The sequence below is a fragment of the Echinococcus granulosus genome (genome assembly GCF_000524195.1).
Source record: "Echinococcus granulosus chromosome Unknown EG_S00075, whole genome shotgun sequence".
Lineage (NCBI taxonomy): Eukaryota > Metazoa > Platyhelminthes > Cestoda > Cyclophyllidea > Taeniidae > Echinococcus > Echinococcus granulosus.
This window is the reverse complement of record NW_020170455.1, coordinates 159744-178809: the sequence shown is the minus strand read 5'-3', so window position 1 is coordinate 178809 and position 19066 is coordinate 159744. Positions and strand designations below refer to the sequence as shown.

The window sequence follows — 19066 nt, the reverse complement described above, 5'->3', positions numbered from 1 at the left end:
GCAAGTAAGTCAGCAAAAAGTCATCTTCTGTTATTTAATTTTCACCCTTTTGTGCAAACTCGAATGCCCCAGCTTAACTTACATGCCTCTCGTACATTCGAAGCACAAACATATCCAACGGACCGGCGCTGATTCGATTCCAGGAGTCTTGGGAAGGCACGGAGGATGTAACGGGCAATTGGCATGATGTAGATGTATTCATTGTCAGAAAGTGGAAGTGAGGGTCTAATTCAACCCTTCTGGTTACAACCATCCACCTCTTACGTGGCACAAGAAGCTCTTTAAGCAGGATCACCGGAAACGTAAATATCATAGTCGTAGATCACAATCTACTCTATGTTGTTGTTTTTCCTGAATAACAAAATTTTGCACACCTTGGCTGACGTTCTTTTTTTTTATTAATTCATATCCTTTACAAAGCGAATGCCAGAAACATGAAACCACTTCTAAATTAAAAATTGATTGTGCCGCGTCCACTTTTAGTGTTGAGCGCATAACCCTCCATTTATTTTTGTTCATCGTGAAGGTCGGTTGTCATTAAGCGTCAAAAGGAACACGAAATTCATGTCTTGGTAAACACGGCTATCGACTGTGACCCAGAATGCGGGTGAAACAATAGCCTTATGTGGGTTCTCGGAGGTGGAGTTTCCACGTCTTTTAATGAAATAAACAATGGGTGGATCTTGATGCAACTTCCTGTTTTGCTTCTGACAGTTTTCTATTTCTGTATTTTTTGTCATGCTGAGGTCTCTTTTCGATTTCAGATGCCAAAGGCCTCTTAAATTACGACATGGAAGATGAAGTGATTCGAGGAAGTACAGTTCTCTACAAGGTCAGTTTCCTTCTTCTTGTAAAACAGGACTAATTTTTAATATGATTTTGGTTTTTTCTGCGATGAGACTATTTCAATGACAGAGGGAGTGTGACCACAGGATTACTAACCTTAAGAGTAGAATGGCTTCACCTGCTCCTGGGTGAATGAAGCCGAGGTGATTAGCACGATGTTGAAGTGGGTGTATTCACTGGCGCTGTGACTACGCTGGCTGCATCTCGATTTTAAACAGTATGTTTACTGATAGTGTCTACTAAAATAGGTGTGGCTGTTAACCATGGGACAATACTTAGCATACACCACTCAGACAGACGAAATTCGGCCGTAGAAGACCCTAGTGAGTTTCCTACGAAGCATGGGTTCCAGTGGTGCCATGGCATAATGGTCGAGGCTTGATGATCTCTCTTTTTATGCACACGACTTTACAAGAAGTCCGTGCCTGGCTCAAAATTCTACACCAGTCAGCCCTTTCAATTATACATAAGAACAAAATAAGGAAACACATTTGGTAGAAAAGGCCATCTTGCAAGTGCTTAACATTGCTCCGACCCCAAATCACTTGGTTTATTCGGTTACCTCCAGACCACCCAAAAATCCAGTTGACAGAGGGTAGGCGCTACCGGATGTTTGCACGTAAACTGGGTGGCTGCTGGTTATAAATTGTGGCAATAGCTGTTATAAACTGACTTACCCATCAGTGTAACCCGGGGCTGTGTGCGCCTGTCTCTTGGATCTTATCGAGGGCGCCACCGGATAAGCGGTAGGCGCGAGTACGCCAACGTGGGTACACGCCCGGTGGCTAAAGAGGAGGGGCTGCCCTGGAGTGAGTCCGTGATTCCAGTTGCGCGTATTTACATCCATCGATTGACCTTGTCATGGCCTTCAAGCGATAATTGACACAGCCAGAATGCATCTCTGCCGGAGACGAGCCAATCGCGGGTGAGACTGAGCCAGAGCACTGCTCTCAAGACATCCTGGCGATTAGTCATCGAGTGAAACTTCTAGAAACTCGGGCGGAGATGTTTTTCTGGGGTTGTGGACATTCTCAACGGTTTGGTTGGCCTCACTGGCTGTTCCTTGACCTATTTCAGTGACATTGCCGTCAAATAAATGCCACTCTCAAACCTTTGAAACGTGTTGGTGTAGGAGATGCTGCCGAGTTCTCTATTTCTATTAATAAGTAAACCCAAAATGTTGTGTTTTTTTCCAAAAAGTCCATTTTGAAATCTAGAAACAATCTAATGTTCGTAGCACTAATTTCAAAACAGCTTTTCCGGAGAATGTTTTTTATTAAAAGTTTATATTTTCAGCTCTACCCACAAATATTTATTTATCTACTTTACAATTTTCGAGTTTTACTTAAACTTACTGCATTTGCTGACTAACGAAGAATGGTGCTGCACACCAAAGTCCACACTATACACAGTCTGGTATTTCTTTCCAAGTTATGTCACACGAGATCTAAAAATAGTCATCACCTCCGCAAAAATGAAGGCATATTTTCTTGTTTTACTATGTCTGGTTCAGTCATTCTACAATGTGCACATCTAGCTCAAGTAATGCAGAAAAAAATGCACAACGGGTAATCAGGAAACCAAATCATTACTTGGCTCCTCCCTTACTGTGCGCATCGTCCTCCTCGGTTCTCCTTGGTTGGCCTCCAACGTCGGCCATCACAATGTAGTCGGTACTTGAAATGCCATCTGCGAACTGGCAACCCCAGTCATTCAATTTTTTCTTGATGTATCTCTGATCTTTTACTGTATCTGGAGCTTCGGCCTATTTGTGAGCAGTTTTGTGGAAGGAAAAATGCACTGGCTTCGTACTGCTCAAACGAGGGTATCTCATATACCACTTAACAAAGAATGGGATTTAGAACTCTTTCACAGGACTATTTATGATGTATCTATTCCTCCTCAACGCTTTGTTTTCACCCCAAGGCTGCTCAGCTCTCTGTCGACCTACCTGGAATCCGTTCATCCTACAGACACATGGAGGAGGTATTGCCTATTAACACGGGAATTTCTCGAAATTTCCAAGCCCAATATCGCTTCACTTGTTACTATCCCTCTTCTAAGAGGCGGAGTGGGATGACTGCCGAAGGTGGACGTCATTTTTAACCCTCCCTTTAGGCGCCTCCGCCTACCACCCAGCTACGACAGACTACCTTCTTCTGCGACGTCAAGATTCACTATTCAGTCACAAGAAGTGGAATATTCGTCCATTTGGATTGAGTCCACTTATTGCAACCACAAATATCTCCTTTGCACTTCAACCTCCAGTTCCATAACCTTGGATTATGAAGAATGGTTAGAGATGGACATCCTGAAGTGGGGATGTGAGATATGGCACGCAGTCGAAGTTTTGTGGGAAGATTGGAGTTTGTCCTCCTCCTTAGGATCGAGGATGAAATTCGTTATCCTGCCCGCTTGCACCCGAAAGATCCATTTAAGCTAGTATGTATTATACGTACACAGTCCAACTATTTTGGACTATGTATTGTTCATAAATCGTCTGTATTCTATTTTAACGTTTAGTAAACAAGGTTCACCTCAATGTGAATAATATGGACGAACTGTATTGTAATATCACGAATGTGCAGAGGAAGTGATGGACTGTTAACAGAAGTGACACGGGTGAAACATCATGACACCGAGATGAGAATCGGTCTCAGACTTTACCCGGCATTCGCTGCTTTCCTATTGGTTTGGATGTAGTTTTTCTTAGTAAACAGGCTTTACATGTCTGTCCGTCAGTCAGCAAAAAAGTTTGTCTCTACCTATGATTGTTTATATCGTGAAGTGGAGTGGAAGTGATGTTAGTGCTCTACGAGAGTCGCTTGCAGCTTTGAAACCGAGTTACACTTTGTTATTGGTGCAAGCAGTCTTGAGTTGACATTTTTGGTATGAGGGCACCGTACCAATGGAATTACGCATTTCTTCCCTGCTTCGCAATGCCTACTCGTTACACGAAGTCATTACGACGAGCTGTGACAACAGTAGCGAACTCGCTTCATTAGTATCTCATCTTTCTTACTTAACTTAGGTAAATAAGAGTGTCATTTGCATCCTTTATCAAATCAAACCGAACCCATGTAGTGACATTTTCCAATATTCCCATCTCTTTTACTCAAGAGATTTTCAATCTCTCTCCCAGAAGCTGCTCTTCAGGTGCTTTCAATTACTCTCCTCCACCTTAAGTTACTTAGAAAAACACTTTTCTAAACTTAAGGATGTCAAAAATTTATTCGGTGGTTTCGATTGTAAGGCGGAATTAAGGAACTAGGTAAGTTTAACTAGGCTTTGGTGGAGCTATAACAATGTTTTGGAGTTTCAACACTTCTGCGTCTTTGTTTTTCTATTCTAAAATAAAGAAAACGCAGTTCTTCACAGATTATAAGCATCCTACGTTTACTTTACTGCTTTAACATCAAGCAAGCTGTTTGTGACGCAAGGTAGCGCAATAGCAATAGTGTCACAGCCTTGTGACGCTGAAATAAGGTAAGGAAATTGGGGTCTCAGATGTACGTAAATGTGGAAATTAACTTATTTCACTAAAAGCAACTTTTTAACCGTGTGACTGGTTCCATTCTTGTTCATTACGAATAATCTATCTGACATTTTTTCCCCAGGGCGAACTGATGTGGCCACCGCCACCCCCTGTCACGGTATCACCCCCGCCCCCGGAAGCGAAGCCCAAGGCTGTGGAGACAGTCGCTGTGGTGCCGGTAGATCCTCGAGTCGCAAAACTCAAGTCAGCACTCGCCACCAGTGTTGGTCTGTCAGGCCTTGTGGGTCTTGGTCTAGCCTCGCCTTCGCCTGCATTCATGCAGACGCTCTCCACTTTCACTCTTGCGGGGATTGTCGGTGGGTCTACTTAAATGCGATATAAGTAGGTGACCGTAAGAAAATCGGACTACTTTCTTTACTGCTACTAATGCAACACCCAAGTCAGCTGGGTCTTGAGGCTTACGAGTTAAAAAGCCGACTTATTTCTAATGTACGGAATTAATTGAAGACTGATAGCTACCTATTTTGAGCCAAATTATGTCCAATTAACCAAATACCATTATGGTGCGTAATATCCTTATTGTTTTGAGCCTCGTTCTCGGCTCCCCTTTATGGTCATCCATCTGCTTCAACCCTCTCAAGCCTTCCACTGGGACGTTATCAACTGCAAGGTAGAAACTAAGATAATGTGATGAATTCGCATCGTAACGATCATGCTCCTTATTTCACTAGCTGTAATGTACTTCATGGATTTAGATGGAGTTCATAAATATCACATTTTCCTTTAACCCTATCGTGATAGGCCGATGTTTTGAAACAATTTCATTTAGCGTAGCAATAGCCTTTCGTAGGATCATCTGCTTAAGGGAAAACCTAAAAGGTACGACATAAAGTAGCTTTCGCAAACCTGTGTTCCTTTTTCGGCTCTTCCCTCCACTTTAACACCACTTCAGTTTTCACCAAGTCAGTTATGTGGATTATTTTTAGTTTCTCACAACATGAGTGGGTGTTTAATCTTTGCAAATCACTTCTTTGACACGAGCTTTGTGAAAACTTCCTCCGTAGACTACTTGCATTCAATCTATCTTGTTTTTGATCAAGCACTGATCATTTATTGGAACCCAAGATTGGAGTAGCTGCCAAAAGTTGACACGGTCATGGATCACCACAGATACGACTTTTGAAAGCTGATTTTTTTGTCATAGTACCCACCCAGTGGGGAGCGCAATCATCCCTATTTTGGAGCGGACTCCCCATTACCCGAGTTCTCTCTAAGGTCGTTATGAGGCAAACAGGAAGGACTTGAGGACTATTAGCATAGCTCCTTGCAACTAATGCGTAGGTTGAAGCGCTGGAGACTAACAGAGCTTGCCTTCCAACTAGCAATACTGAAGCCGAGGTCACTCCTACATACCTTTTCTATCCACTTTTGAGGGACTTATCGGTGTGTGTGCCTAAGCATGACGAATAGTTGGCACTAATGACATTCGTTTTTCCTTCTACACGATTGTAGGGTACCACACGGTGTGGGGTGTGACGCCGGCACTTCATTCACCCCTGATGTCGGTGACCAACGCAATCTCGGGCATCACTGCTGTGGGTGGACTCATGCTGATGGGTGGAGGGTTAGCCCCCGTCACTGTGCCTCAGACCATGGCAACCCTCGCCACTCTCGTCTCAGCTATCAACATTGGTGGTGGCTTCCTTGTCACTCAGAGGATGCTTAACATGTTCAAGAGGCCCAGTAAGTACTCTAAATTAAGCTATCGCCTTGAATTTTAAGCTACCTGAAAAGTTGAGGCATATTAGTAGGTGCTGAAAGGTAATTTTTTAAATAAGTTTTCTTGAATTTTAACGTATTTAAAATGAGTTTAAGGAACGAAGATCGTTGATTCAATGGGAGCGTCAGAACCAGTTTAGATAAAGAAGTAGTTGTCATGGTTTGCTCGTCGCTTAGACATCAATTGAATCATCAGCTTTGAAGCTCTAGAATAAACACAATCGAAGGAAACGATGCTGACTGCTGATTTCTTTCAGCCGACGCACCGGAGCACAACTACCTGTTTGGAATCCCAGCTCTGGCATTGCTTGGCACCTACGGTTACAGTTTGCTGCAATTTGGGCCCACAATGGATCTTGAAGATGCTCACCACGCTGCCTACCTTGCCTCGTCACTTTGCTGCATCGCTGCTATCACTGCTTTGGCCAGTCAGAAGACCAGCCGCCTAGGTAAGTGTGAGAAAATTTTCACTGAGAGCTAGTAGATTATTGAAGGAGCACCTAAAGTCTCATGCACATGTCCATCCAGGCAATCTTCTGGGTATGATTGGTGTTTCTGGAGGACTGGCGGTCACTCTCGGCATGCTACAACCCCATCCTGATCTGTTGGCACAAATGCTTGGTTGTCTTCTGGTTGGTGGATCTGTCGGTGGCTACGCGGCCTCTCGCATGGAGGTCACAAGTCTGCCCCAGATGGTTGCTCTCTTCCATAGGTCTGATAATAAAAGATCTCTTACTCACTTCATTGCGTTAGGAGTTTGACTAACAGCGGTATTTGACGTTGCAGTCTGGTTGGTATCGCCGCGGTGCTGACCTGTGTGGCTAACTACATCATTGAAGCGCCAATAATGTTTGCAGATCCCAGTCTTATTGGGGCCGGAAATTTAATGAAAACTGTCGCCTACTTGGGAACTTGGATTGGTGGTGTCACCTTCACCGGATCACTCGTCGCGTTCGGCAAACTTCAGGGTGAATCTCAATTTTATCTCTTATCCTGCCGTTTATTTGTTTATTTGCCCGTGTATATTAATGTCTGTTTATTCGCCTTTATTTTTCTCCATTACGTGTTATTAGGCATTCTGGATTCCCAACCATTGTTACTTCCCATGCGCCACGCGTTGAATGCTACTCTTGTCGGTATCTCCACAGCTGGCCTGGGAGCCTTTTTGGCAGCTGGTGGAGAATTGGAGAACCCAATGATGCCTCTGTCCGTGCTGCTCGGCGGTGCTGCCTTAGCAGGCTCAATCTCTGGTGTCACTCTAACCGCTGCGATAGGAGGTTTGTTATTTCTTACTACTCCTCCCGTCACATGAGTGGGCAATGATAGGTGGGTAATGTTGGCATTTCAGGTGCTGATATGCCCGTGGTGATCACGGTGCTCAACAGCTACTCAGGCTGGGCGCTGTGTGCGGAGGGGTTCATGATGAACAACAGCCTCATGACGGTGGTGGGAGCGCTGATTGGTTCTTCCGGTGCCATCCTCTCTTACATCATGTGCCGGGCGATGAATCGCTCCCTTCCCAATGTAATTCTTGGGGGTTATGGCATAGCTCCTGCTGGGGCCCAGACCGCGGGGCTTACTGGTAGGTCAAAGTTACCATTCCTAGAGCCGATTTTACTTTGAACTATACAAATTTGCATTGGGCAATCATAAGCTAGATTCCGAGAGCACGGGGTTCCAAACCGGATAATAGTGCGCTGTAGCATTCAAGACTCTCTTCAAGACATTACAAGATATTCAAGTTTGAAAAACATGTTTTATAGCCGCACAGAAGAGTTAACGCATAGTTGACATTTTTCACTTCCATTGTTAATAAATCGTAAGAAAGTAAAAAGGCTCTCCTAACCACAAAAAAGGTCATTCATATTTTTTAGCATTGTCCTCAGCACTCTTACTGATTACATTTTTGCTTTAGCAATCAAAATACTATTTAAATGACTTAAAAACAACCGTGAGACGGAAATGGAGATTATCCGATGAACATCTATCCTAATATCGGGAGTATTTGCGCATCCCACTGATCTTCGGGAGTCCACCTGTTACGTTCTCTTAGCGTATCGCAATATGGAGAGACCGTTGCCGGGCCTTGACCAAGGCTGACCGATGTTCCACGGCGAGCGTATTTTGAAAGCCATTTGCTTATCATGGCAATGACTACCTAACTGCAGATTCATTTAAGCGAAGTGAGCAATATAAGGTGGCTTCTCAAAGTTATGCTCTCATTCGAAGAGTTCCCGCGTATTACATGGATGTTGTAAGGTATATGAGCCTGGAAGTGGCCACCGCAATGGAGGTCGAGTAGTGGAAATTGCCTTACATGTTTAAAAGGGCAAAGAGACCACTTGTGTTTTGAGGTCACTAACCAAATCACATCCACTAGGAATTGCGAATTCGAGGAACTGCAAGTGTGGCTGAATTTGACTATTGCTTATTTAAATTTTGTGGTTGGAAGACCCTTAAAATTACTGAAACTGGACATCATAAAAGTTGGATTTATTTTTAATCGCATTGTTAGCAACGTGGGCCCGAGTGATCAGTGAGTGTAAACACTTTGAAGGCCCGATTCAACTCAAAATACATAGATTTGAATGGTCATGGAGATCATGTCCGTATGTGGATTAGACAACTTAGCTATTTAATGGTCTGGCTTATCCAGAATCACGCAGTTCTTTTGATGGTCGGTTAAAGGAGCACGGAAATGATTGCAGGTTGGGAGATTGAATCAGAACATTTAAAATCTGACCCAACTAGGATTACGTCCATTTTTATTAACTGACTCCCGGTCACTGATCTTTACGAAATGCAGACGCCATCAAGTCTGGCTCGTTCGGAGTGCTACAGACCTGCTTCATACTACTTAAATAATACATTAAGGTAATTAAGTAGATTATTTTGAGCAGATAAGTTAACATTTTGAGGTCGCTACATAAAAGAATATCAACGTTGGCCATATTAGGCGACCAGATATTGCTGAAGTTTGTTGAGTGGTTAAAGCCATAAAGTCGGACTCATACTGAATTGCGGTATTGTACATTCGTCAGCCGAAAGGCCGTAGAACTCACTGGTAGGTAAAAATAACAAAACCAACGAATTTAAAAAAAAACAATTCATTTCAACCAACACTATCTTATTTTTCTGAGTTTCGTAAATGTTGAGTCTGTCAGTAGATCTTTATCACGAAACCAATTCATTCCTCATCTACACTTTTTCCTAACAATACAGGCAAGCCTTAGATGGACGAAAAGGATTGGAAAGGGTAGTGGATCAAAGCCCTAGGATCCAAGTATCCTGGCCTTGATGTGGAAACCCACTATCTTGCGTTGCACGATTCAACCAACGTAAGGATCGAGGACAGAACAAATGGATTATTTTGTCACATCAGTTGATAGTGGTAGGAACGAGTGACTCCAAGTTTAAACTGATTTTTAGTAGCTTAGTTACATTTTTGAAATAAAATTCGATGAAAGTCGAGTGATCGAGTGTCTCATTTCTTACCAAGCTACTTGTTGACAGGTGAGAGTGGTTTGAGTTAATCAGGGGCTATTGAATTTGCAACGGGAAAGTGAGACCTTTACTTCATTTTCCCTTTAGCCCTCTGCTACATTTTTCCAGGGTATAATTAATACTTGATGAGATCCATCGGCAGAGTAAGATTGGTCGGCATGATTGACCTCTTCTGGGGCAGCCCACTTGACTGTACTGATAGAAGGTGGGAAGCTATCGCAGTGGCCACCACACATCCATTTCGTGAAATTGCAAATATTCTTAAGCAGTAGCTTGTGTTCACTGACTATACTGAAAGCCTTGTCAGTTGTGGGATTTTACGACAGGATTTGTGTAGATGGGATTCCCAGAACAAAGCGTTTTACGTGCTGGTTGAATGATCACTGCGGATTGGGACTGGAAGCACCATTATCGGAGTTTTCTCTGACAGACCTACAGCAGTCTTCAAAGGAATTGGAGCAGTCAACTGAACTGCTGCAGCTGCGTATTATGGCATCCTACTTTGTTGGAAGAATTCATCTTTTTGTCCACCGCACGCTATTAGGTGGACGCATTGCCTCTATCCCCCGCCGTCTTCATTAGTGGTGTCAAGATAGATTTACCACTTTATCTCTGCGTGCATTGCTGCTGTTTTTGCATCTTTTCGCTGAGATTCGGGACATCAAAACCTCGGTGTGGATTGACACTCCTTGCAATATTAGTAATGAACATTGGCTGCGCACAAATTCTCAACTTTTCATAAAGAGTAGCGAGCAGGTTCTACACAAGGTAGAAAATCTTAGCTGGAATCACCTTTCTGAATTTCACGCTTTCTTCTGCAACAGGCACCCATCGTGAGACCTCTGTCGAAGCTGTTGGGGAACTAATGGAAGACGCCAAGGATATCATCATTGCACCCGGCTACGGTCTCTGTGTTGCCAAGGCCCAATATCCCATCGCCGAATTAGCCAGACTTCTCACAAAACGGGGAAAGCGAGTCCGATTTGCTATTCATCCCGTGGCTGGTAAGCTGCTTCTTGGTCCTTTTCGAAAACAGCATTCAACAGCCCACAAAATTTACCATCCATTAGCTTTTGTAGCACGGTGCATTAATAAGATTGCCAAATGCATTTCATTGGTCCCCTCAAGGTCGAATGCCCGGTCAATTGAATGTCCTGCTTGCGGAGGCTGGAGTGCCCTACGACATTGTCTTTGAGATGGATGAGATCAATCCTGACTTCCCGAAAGCTGATGTGGTCCTTGTTATTGGTGCTAATGACACTGTCAACTCGGCAGCTGAGGAGGATCCCAACTCTATACTCGCCGGAATGCCTGTCCTCCGTGTCTGGTTGGCTAAAAAGGTGAACTGCAACTCCTCCTTTTTTGCTAATTGGGCCTCAGAAAAGTGGAGGCAAAGTACTTTTATTACCCTTCCTCTCCTTCAGGTGATAATGGTGAAGCGAACTTTGGGAGTGGGTTACGCAGCCGTGGATAATCCCGTGTTCTTCAAGGAGAACACGGACATGCTTTTGGGTGATGCAAAGAAAGTCTGTGACGGCCTGCTGGCCCATTTCAAGGAGTAGTAGCAGTAGTAGTAGGGGTTTTATCCAATTCCTCGATGATTTCTCTGCACCTCTGTCTCTTTTTCGCAATTTGCTTTTATTTGAGATGATACTAACTTAACAGCAATTACCTATTCCACTAAGCCCTATGTTTATGCATTACACAAGAAGTGCTTGAAGAAAATCGAAAAAAAATGCAGAACCACGTTATTACAACTTGTTTGAAATTTAAAGATTACGGGGGAGGGATCAGTTATAGAAGTTAAGCACACGGATGACTATAAAATACAACATTTGCCTGTCATCATTGCTACCTATATTCCTTTCCGAAAGGAGGCAAAACCTATTGCAAGTTCAGCACTACAAGACATTCCGTATCTATAAACAATGAATCCATCCCTGATCGCTACCGGTGTCATCATACCTCAACTTCCCAGCTGGTCACCTTATTTCACATTTGATTGAATGATACAAGGAAAAAGTGATGAGCATCACTAGGGGGAAACAGGGGAAGATGAGGATGGAGCAGCTTGCTTGCCTGCCCTTATCTCTCCCTTCAGAAATAAGGTCAAAAAACGCCTACAATAAGCAGACGGTCTTGTGGGAGTGAGGTAGTATGTGCCTTAGAAGCGTGGGGTGCATCGCGAGTGGATGCCTTGGGAGAGCCGATGGTATGTTCCTTGGCTTGGAAAGGTGCAACTCAGACGGACAAAAGCCATTCTTCAGTACAATTAAATCAATCGCCTTTTCATAAAATATAGGTTAATGAAGAGCCAAGTCATAGCCAGTACGGCTTATTACCATCTCTTAAGGTGATAATTGTGAGCGGGAGTCGTTTACCCAATTTCTCGGTTCAATATTGTTTAAAGATGGTCTTGCCAGCCGTCTCCAAGTCACCTTATTCCCTATTATAATCATGAATGGAGGGGTCCCCCTAAGCGTGATACGCTGACACCTACAATCACACCGCCAATTATTTCACGAGAGGCTCAACGAGAAGATTCTCCAGCCACAGTTCTGGAGCCAGTGCGTAAAGCAGGTAAACTCAAATTCCACCGATTGGATTTCAAATGAGAAGGGGATAGGAGAGTGGAGGACTAAGCGTACCGGCAAACTGATGCGTATCCATGCCTTGTAATGCAATGCGAAATAGCGTATGGATTTTGCAGGCCCCTTCAGAGCATAAGAGGCAATTGCAGCGAGGTACGATGACAATCAACCGAAATTTCTTGATCATTTGATAGTTGCCTCAAAAGAAGGCAGGAGAGTCGTCAGAGAACTATCAGGTCGGGAAATGGGTCCCTAACATGAGTATACTATAATGAACTAATAGTAATTCCAATTTCCATTTAAAAACACCATCTTGTCGGCCTCCGTTAGTTGTGCCTCTTTTATGGCATGGGTAATCTTAAGGCACTTTCTGTGGTTACTTAATTTGTATGACAAAGAACAAACTTATTTTATCAGCTTATACTTACCATTCAGGAAAAAGATGAGAATCCAAGGTGTTCAAACCGTGCCCAAATGCAAATGTGGTGTGCAAAATAAGAGGTAACTTAGGGGAAGAAGTACCACACCTCAGTGACATCTACAAAAGGAGCTGAGAATCGTGAAACCTCCCCTAGGATCGAATGAGATATTGGTAAACCCAGTCGCAAAAAGGATCCTTTTTGAGAAAACTATCTTTGATCTCAAAAATCGTTGTTAGCTTTTAATGATATCCGAAAAACGTTTTACAGTACAGAGTTTACTGATGATTATTTGGTAGATAAAGAAGCTATAATTTGTTAAGCAAGTCACGAACAATTCTTAGAATTAGTCGCGACGTGAACTGCTTCAATCAAATAAACAGACTTCAAAGGAATAGTCAATAAGGTTCTCCCCAGAATTTCATCTCAATTCGAGAATTCAGAGCAATCATTATCTTCAAGTCATGAAGAAGTATTAAAACTGCCTGCGAAAGACAAACTGATGTACAAAAACGAAAACGTACTAGGTAAAGAGAAGTAAATCTAGAAGAACGACGTAAGGAAGTCACCTCGTGACCCCAAAGAGGGGGATAGTCATTTAGCAGCGTCAAAGAGGTGGAGGGTTGGTAGTGATGGGGCATCTCGAGATAAGGGTGCAAAGATGTCCACCAGAGCGTCCGAGTTCAGTTTCACCCGGCCACCCCAAATACTGTCCTTTGCCACGGTGGAATCCACGCTCAGTAGATGAATCTCATCATAATGATTATGAATAGTGGGAGGTGGGTTATGACTCCCTCCAAGCGAAGACAGCCGAAACTAACAAAAGAAATCGACGAAGGCCTTATTTTCCTCATATCTGTACAAGCGGAAACAGTAAACACATTCATCTTAAATAACGCATATGCAAACTACAATTCCAACGATTTCCAGGTCCGCGAAGAAGTTCATTGACGCAAAGCTGGAGTTAATTGAACTGATGTCTTTCGGAATCTACCAGACTACTGATATGCTTGATGTATTTTTCCCGCTTTCTACTCCAATTTCAGCCTACAAGCAATTACGACCGCCATAGAGATTGCACGCAAAATTAGCTAGTATCGTCAGAGATACCTTGATGGGATATCACCATTGAATATGATATGCAATTACACGAAAAATTTTCACATGAACTCACCGATGAATGAAGAGGACTAAGCTGGGGAAGCAAAGGTGGCAAGTGTTGGCTAAAAGAGGAAAACGGAAAGGAACGGAGGTTAGCGTCTCAAATCGAAAACGTGTACAACTTCGGTCGATAGAGATAAGACCGACCTTTTAGCTATCATATTTGTCGCTTTTGATAGACATTATCTCCCAACTTTCTATAAATGATTGGAATTACGTCTATCCCCAAAGATGCTACAAAAAACAGAATTATTTGTAGGATTACGAGAAGCAGTCGCTACAAGTGGCTCAATTAATTCACGCTCCGAAATATGAAAAAACCGCAATTTAAACCGGAAATAAAAGCAAAGTTATGTCCAAATTTTACTTCCAATTCGAATTTGGACTCTTCGAACTCAAAAAGCAATGTTTCATCAACAGTCAATAGCCCCGAGATCTAGGTTGATATGCTGCAGTGATTGACGAGAAACTAGTCCGAGCAATTATTCGAAATTATGCACACTTTTCAGCACCTTAACTTCAAATCAATGCATAGTTTGTAGTGAGGAGCTAGTGCAGTGGCTAATTTGCAGTTTTGACAAAAAGTGCGATTCCTACCCAATATGAGCTTGGGTGTCGCTTGCAGAGGCGCTGCTGCTATCCAAAGCTGAGCGGTTAAATTTGTTAACCGTCAAACATCTAACCTGCCGGAGTGTATCGGTTCAACTAACCAAATGGAGGAACGCTTTCAATCCAACGCGGTATGCTACGCATCTTTTGACTCAAATTAATCATTTTTCACCTTTCAGGCTTTGATGATGACTGAGATAATTTACTCTCGTAATGATGATGAGGTTTCAACAGTCAAGGGTCCACTACAATCAATGTAATAATGAACTCCATCATGAAGCTAATCAATCAGCATGAACAGCTATGAGAATCGACGAATAACGTATCAGAAAGGTAAAGATATAAGTGGTAATGAAAAATCCCAGAGTAAATTGATGTGTCCTCCTCCACCCTAAGTTCACCACATACGAATTAGCAACAAGATCTGATGCAACTGTTATTTCTGTAATATTAGACCACTTGAAGAAAGCGTTGAAGGGAACTGCAGATTGTGAATCATAAATCACAAGAGAAACGGCGGAAGTGAGATTTCTTATCCCCAGAACTTAATTGTTTCCCCCAGCTGTGGCGCTATGATGTTAAATCACAATGAAAAACCGTTTTGGTATTATGTATAATAAAAAGTGGAACCGAACAAAAGCACCTAAAATTACTGAACGCCATTCAAAACTCCTTTACTGCACCCAAAACAAGATCAGAAGAATCCATTCAACAGTACGCACTCTATCGGCGGTGTCGCAGGATGAATCAAGACCCGATCGGTAGACAAGGGCCTGGCTAACGAAAAGGCCGAGGACAGCGGGGGCTCCGCAGTAAAGGCGGTGGCAGCGGAGTAGCTGGACTTGTGGATGCAGGACGCTGACGGGGGCACTGAAGACTGCTTCCGTGTGTGCGTCGATCGTCCCAGTGCAGTAGTAGGAGCAACACCCTGTTGGCGCAGTTTCACGTACGCCCGAAGTCGCCTAGGAGGATAGGGCAAAGGATCTCAGAGGGTTTTAGAGCTGTTACCTTCATGAAAGGAAGACGTATCCCCTTTTGGGTAGTTTCTACTAGTGGCGGCGATGGCATACGAGCCACACTAGAAGAGCAAGGATCTGGCCCTCTGCTGGCCGGGTACCATGGCTGTCAAAAGAAGAATAAATCCATAGACTCACTACAAAATATTGCCGAAACTAGGTTTAATCATTACAAAAGCTTCCATTTAATGTTCTGCATAAAGTCCCTATTTTGAGGAATCAGGAGCGTCCCTTAAAAATTGGTTGCAATATGAGATACCTCTTCGCTATCATAGAACGCGATGGTAATCCAGATAGGTGGCTGGGCAACATTGTAATGATTAAACCGCAATATTGTAATGCACCGCCTCTACGTCCCAATTATTTATCAAGACGAACAGAAAACCACCTGAAATGTCAGCTCGATAACAATGTAAAAGACTGATTAAAGGAAATTGACAATTTTACCACTATAAAAGGCTTGACAGATACTGAATAAAATCACTTTTGGATAGGATGGAAGTGAAGGTCATTGATACACAGAATATATGGGGTTTTCCTAGAGTACAGCGACTTTAATCGGCCAAAACTTTATTAGAATTCTTTGAAAAGTGGAAGAAAACTACAGTGAGTAAAAAATTTTAAATAATCTTGTAACTACTGAAGCATCTCAGATATACATGCTCCTTTGATAATGTCTAAAAACCTTTTACTACTTACTTGACGAAGGGTATTACACAGAAAAAATGACTAGGTTTGAAGTTCATCTTCGCAACGGGCGCATTATCCTGTAAATGAGAGGGAAGATTCACCAGAGAAAACCACGTTATCGCCTGCGGAGACAACCAAAAAAAGCAACTAGTCATAAATCACATCCCTTGGTAAAAAGACTCCGCAAGACAACGTCATTTACCTCAATTTCGTTTTGTGTAGAGGGTTGAAGCCGACTGGTCCGAGGAAACCCTTCCACAATGTAAGCCCGATGCGTCGTCTCTCCGACGACAACTTCAAGGAAGAGATCCCGGTCGATTCGATGCTCAATGTCAAGTCCAGTCTCCTCCATGACCTCACGAATGGCACAGTCTTGCAGAGTCTCCCCTTGACCCACCTTGCCTCCAGGGAATGTCCATCGATTGTTGTTAAAGCCTTGGACTAGTAGAACCATAGAGAGATACTCATCGAGAACTATTGCACTTCCTGTGCATGTGGTTCCTCGATAACGCTTCCATTCGAAAAACTTCTCCTTCCAATCAGTCTTCTTGGGAATGAGATGTGGGAAACGGGTGAATACTAGGAAGAGCAGCAAAACAATTACAAGCTGTATCTTCAGTTCAAATTTAGCAAAACTAGTACCCACTTTCTTGACACAGGCCAAAAAGATCAAGGCCTATTTCATTTTTATCTTGAAGACAGTTGTCTAGGTAAAACCAGTGAGCGTACTCCAATTCAGAGAAGATGCGAGTAAAATTGGACTTCCAATTGTCCTTTAAAGACTGAGGAGTGTTTGAAATGAAGAGTCTATTAAGAGTCGTAAGAGCGGTGACAAATGAAGAATAAACTCACGAATAAAGCAGTTTAAGTGTAGTTTCGGGAATTCTAGTCGGTTGATTTTGCATTCTAAAATTTAAAAGGGATAATCCTTGGTACATAACGCTTGGCAATGTAGCATGCAATCGTAACACGGTGTTCAACAGAACATATGAAAAATATCCAAAATATGAACAACAAAAGAACGACCTATATGGGGACACTTCCGGCCGTCCCGGGCAAACATTAGTTAACTAAAAGATGCAGGGCCATCTAGAGTTGGCATAAAACACTACAATATAAACATATACTCTGTTTTACAATTTTATAAGTGGTTGAAATAAAATTATTCTATTTTTGGCTCAAAGCGACTCTATTATTTCTTATTTTTGAACTGAATCTTAAACCTTAGTTAAAACTTGCTTGTTAAAATTATCTACTGTAATGAATCTACACTCTTTCTAGATAACGGTTGTTGTGGAGCAGCGTTGATTCCTGTGATTCTGGCGCTTTGGCAAATGAAACAGCATCAACAAATTTACACGAATCATAAACCTGTTATAATGGTCCCAGTTTAAGCAAACTAAAATCCTCAAAAATTGTATCTTGTTCACTCCTTTTTAGACTCATGCATCTACTAAAAACTCATACACTTAATGTCTACAATGCAAAATGCGGGAGCAGAGCGCCAAAATTTGTTATCATTTAAGATATTTTTGTTTTCCGGTGCTTCATAGTGACATGTGGTCCATCAATGATTGAATTATGACGCCATGAAGCATTTCAAATCACAGCAAAGCTGGTTATATCAATTCTTCTTGCGTTTGCTTTTTATTTACGAATTTTTGCGAGCATATCTCTTTTATGTCATTTGAACTCACTTGGGCTTCTAAGGAAACTGTTGAATTCCTCTCAAAGTTCCTATACTTGTTTGCATTTGCGATTTGAGTAAAGATGTTTTAGACGTCTATCAAAGGGTACCATTTGCTTTAAATATCACAAGCTAACGCTTTTTGGAATGAAGGCTATTAATGATATCTGATTCAGCAGTTTTTTCTTTTCACCGGACAGTAGGGGCAATCGCTTTGTCTAAACGCCACTTGGCTACTTAAGTCGAAGGAGCTCTTCGGGTACAATATCATTTCTCAAGATCTGTGACCATCAGGATCGCATTAGAAACACTTTATAATTTTAGCTGTTTTTCTGAACCACTTTTCACATTATAAGTAGCATAAAACATACAAAGGTTTGATTGCTCGCAGATCGACTTTAGCTAGAAATACTTAAAATGTCATTTGGTAAAGTGATAACCACTCTCATTTATAAGTTACCATTCCCAGTGCTTTTTGATTTTAAGTCCAAAATATAAACAGAAAAAATTAGGATAGTATTTTTAGCAAAATGGATGTCAACACCATCATGACGGCAAATATTTTGGTAATTAAAAGCGCCACCCCGCGGAAAAGCAAGTAGTGGAAAAATTAAGAACTGCGATTAGCGGAGGTGAGCGTTACCGGCTACCCATAACGAAAACCAGTGTGGAATGGCACTCATCCCTGAACTAGACCAAACTCACAAATCTCCCGACTTCTGCGCTTTTTAACTTCCTATTAAGCAGAGTTTACCTTGTCATGCTTTTTAATACGTTTAATGTTAGGGTCTCAAAGGATAAAAAGCTATAACAGATCAAATGCCCCCTGGCTTTAATGTCAACAGTGGTCTACCGGAACTGACGAGTTCAATTAATTTACTATCAACCCAGACTAAGTATATTCTACATGCATTTTATTGTTTGAGTCGCTACTAATTCACTATATGCTTGTTTTTTGCAAGTATTTTTTGCAACCAATAAATATTACTTACTACATATTCGTGACATAAGAATAAAGTTAGGAAACTTGGACGTCACACATATGCGACGTCTGTTTCAAATATGCTAAGTAGATTCGATAATATGGAAAATACCTACGCTACGTACAGTAAAGATTGTAAATTTTGAGTAAGAATATTGTTCGTAAATTGTTAACTTAAACTAAAGGGGTTAAATAGGTCTCGATGTGGTCCAATTTACTAAGATTTACTGAGCGACAGCTTCAAAGCCAAGATGTGAAGAGTAACTGATTAGAATCCTCAAAGTGT

General features: G+C 42.2%; 2 protein-coding genes across 2 annotated transcripts; one reads left to right on the top strand and one right to left on the bottom strand. All coding sequences in view use genetic code 11, as the record gives it.

The window, feature by feature from the left end:
• Positions 1-1739: 1739 nt before the first annotated feature.
• On the top strand, positions 1740-11187 carry EGR_07350 (NAD(P) transhydrogenase; the record flags this gene model as incomplete). Its single annotated transcript, XM_024496599.1, has 13 exons — positions 1740-1771; positions 2965-3141; positions 3231-3288; positions 4464-4698; positions 5855-6085; positions 6379-6570; positions 6650-6833; positions 6908-7089; positions 7195-7398; positions 7470-7703; positions 10450-10629; positions 10754-10965; positions 11050-11187. 13 exons carry the CDS (start codon positions 1740-1742, stop codon positions 11185-11187), a joined length of 2259 nt encoding a protein of 752 aa, XP_024348978.1.
• Positions 11188-13229: 2042 nt separating this feature from the next.
• On the bottom strand, positions 13230-17049 carry EGR_07349 (mRNA-decapping enzyme 2; the record flags this gene model as incomplete). The annotated part of the gene is made up of 7 exons (XM_024496598.1): positions 13230-13451; positions 13810-13858; positions 15128-15367; positions 16121-16233; positions 16314-16690; positions 16758-16918; positions 16964-17049. The coding sequence occupies 7 exons, from the start codon at positions 17047-17049 to the stop codon at positions 13230-13232; spliced, it is 1248 nt and encodes a 415-aa protein (XP_024348977.1).
• Between the last annotated feature and the right edge of the window lie 2017 nt (positions 17050-19066).